This window comes from Cynoglossus semilaevis, unplaced genomic scaffold (genome assembly GCF_000523025.1).
Source record: "Cynoglossus semilaevis isolate Cse_v1.0 unplaced genomic scaffold, Cse_v1.0 scaffold5865, whole genome shotgun sequence".
In the NCBI taxonomy this organism is placed as follows: domain Eukaryota; kingdom Metazoa; phylum Chordata; class Actinopteri; order Pleuronectiformes; family Cynoglossidae; genus Cynoglossus; species Cynoglossus semilaevis.
This window is the reverse complement of record NW_007585586.1, coordinates 1-1672: the sequence shown is the minus strand read 5'-3', so window position 1 is coordinate 1672 and position 1672 is coordinate 1. Positions and strand designations below refer to the sequence as shown.

At 47.9% G+C, this 1672-nt stretch overlaps 1 protein-coding gene across 1 annotated transcript; it reads left to right on the top strand.

The window, feature by feature from the left end:
• Window positions 1–11: 11 nt before the first annotated feature.
• LOC103399097 (zinc finger and BTB domain-containing protein 46) lies at window positions 12–1577 on the top strand (the record flags this gene model as incomplete). The annotated part of the gene is made up of 1 exon (XM_008337841.2): window positions 12–1577. A coding segment is annotated over one exon (1008 nt), but the record flags the coding sequence as incomplete, so codon positions are not given.
• Window positions 1578–1672: the final 95 nt, after the last annotated feature.

Below are 1672 nucleotides of genomic sequence, written 5' to 3'. Positions count from 1 at the left end.
TTTTTTTTTTCTTCCAGGTCAAAAAAGGTGCAGAGCCTCATCACCAGACAACTGTCACTCACCTGGACATTGTCACAGCAACAGGATTCAAAGCCATTCTGGACTTCATATATTCGGCACACCTCGCTCTGACGAGCAAAAACGTAATCGAGGTCATGTCGGCGGCTAGTTATCTGCAGATGACAGACATTGTACAGGCCTGCCACAGGTTTATCAAGGCAGCGCTGGACATTACCATCCGCTCTGACATGGCTGATGAGTTGCCTGACTTTGAAATGGGAGCGATCGCCGCTGCTAACTTAGGTGGGGAAGAGGGTCGTAATGAAGGAGGACTGACTTCATCCAAAACAGGAAATGTCATCAGAGCCGGATTAAACGGAGGAGTGGGGTTCGCAGGCACAGCCTCTGAAGCTCTGGCCTCCATTATGTCTGGTCGCAGCACCTCACCATGGCACACAAGCCCGGCGAACTCCTCCGGGGACTCAGCCATCGCCAGCTGCCACGAGGGGGGCAGTATGTATGGGAAGGAGGACCAAGAACCTTTTAAGAGCCACGAGAGCCAGGAGGAGACCGGTCAAGACTCGCAGCCTGCCTGGCCACATGACAACAGGCAAGTCACTGTCAAAGAGGAGCAGGTGTCCCCAAACTCGTCCTCGTCCAATTCCCATGAGTCTCACACGGGAGCAGTCAAAAGCCAAGGTAAGGCAGAAATGGCCGGGACTTCTGTCGGAGGTGGGGAGGGTCCCTGGCAACCCCTTTCAGGGTCAGGGCGAAGAAAGAACAGGAAGAACAAGGACACAGTGAGACATATAACTCGGCAAGCTGAAAGAAACTGGGACAGGGAACAGGACAGAGAGAAAGAAAGGCACCTAAGGCCTGGATCCCCTTTGCCTTCCATGCTGACTATGACCGGATGGAACTGCACTGGACAGGACTTTTCAGGTAAAAGCTCTCATTTCCAGATTCGCAGATTTACGTTAATATTCGTAGCCTGTTTGCAGTATGAGAATCTGTCGTAAACACACTGTCCAAGTAGGAGCTCTCCTGAACACATACAGTACAGTATATGCTGCATTATCTTGCGCGTAGAAAGACGTTTCTCTAGTGAGTAAAATCTGAAGTCTCTCTCTGTGCTGGATTAGCTGGTCGACTGCTGAACACTCCTCCGCCCTGACGTTTGCCATCTGAAAGATTTCAGAGATAGCGGACACTAAGAAGAGCATGGCGAAGGAGATCGCGGTACTTCCTGTGATGCTAGCTAGAGTTTGCTACCTCTACTGAAACTCGTTTTTGCTGTTACTCACTGCTTGTTACGTTGCTCTTCTTCTACTGTTTTAATCTTTACTCTTTGCAGAGGTTTGTAGCGTAGCGCTCGAAGAGTAGAGAGAAAGTTCGTAAAACAGGCGCTGCGCAAACTTAAAACAATCAAACGTAGCCTGGACTCCATAAGAAAGCCCGGCATAGCGCCAGAATTATTTGTTACTTTTGTCAACAAATAACATTAACTATCGTTTTGATTCAGTACTGTAGCCAGGTTGACACAGAGTCACAGTTTTCTGGACTTTTGTATTAATAAAATAGCTAAAATTAGGGGTAAAAAATTACTATTCTGCAAACTCTACAGGTATATCTTCCAATATAGAACATTCTCCGATACGTAAAACCCATTTTA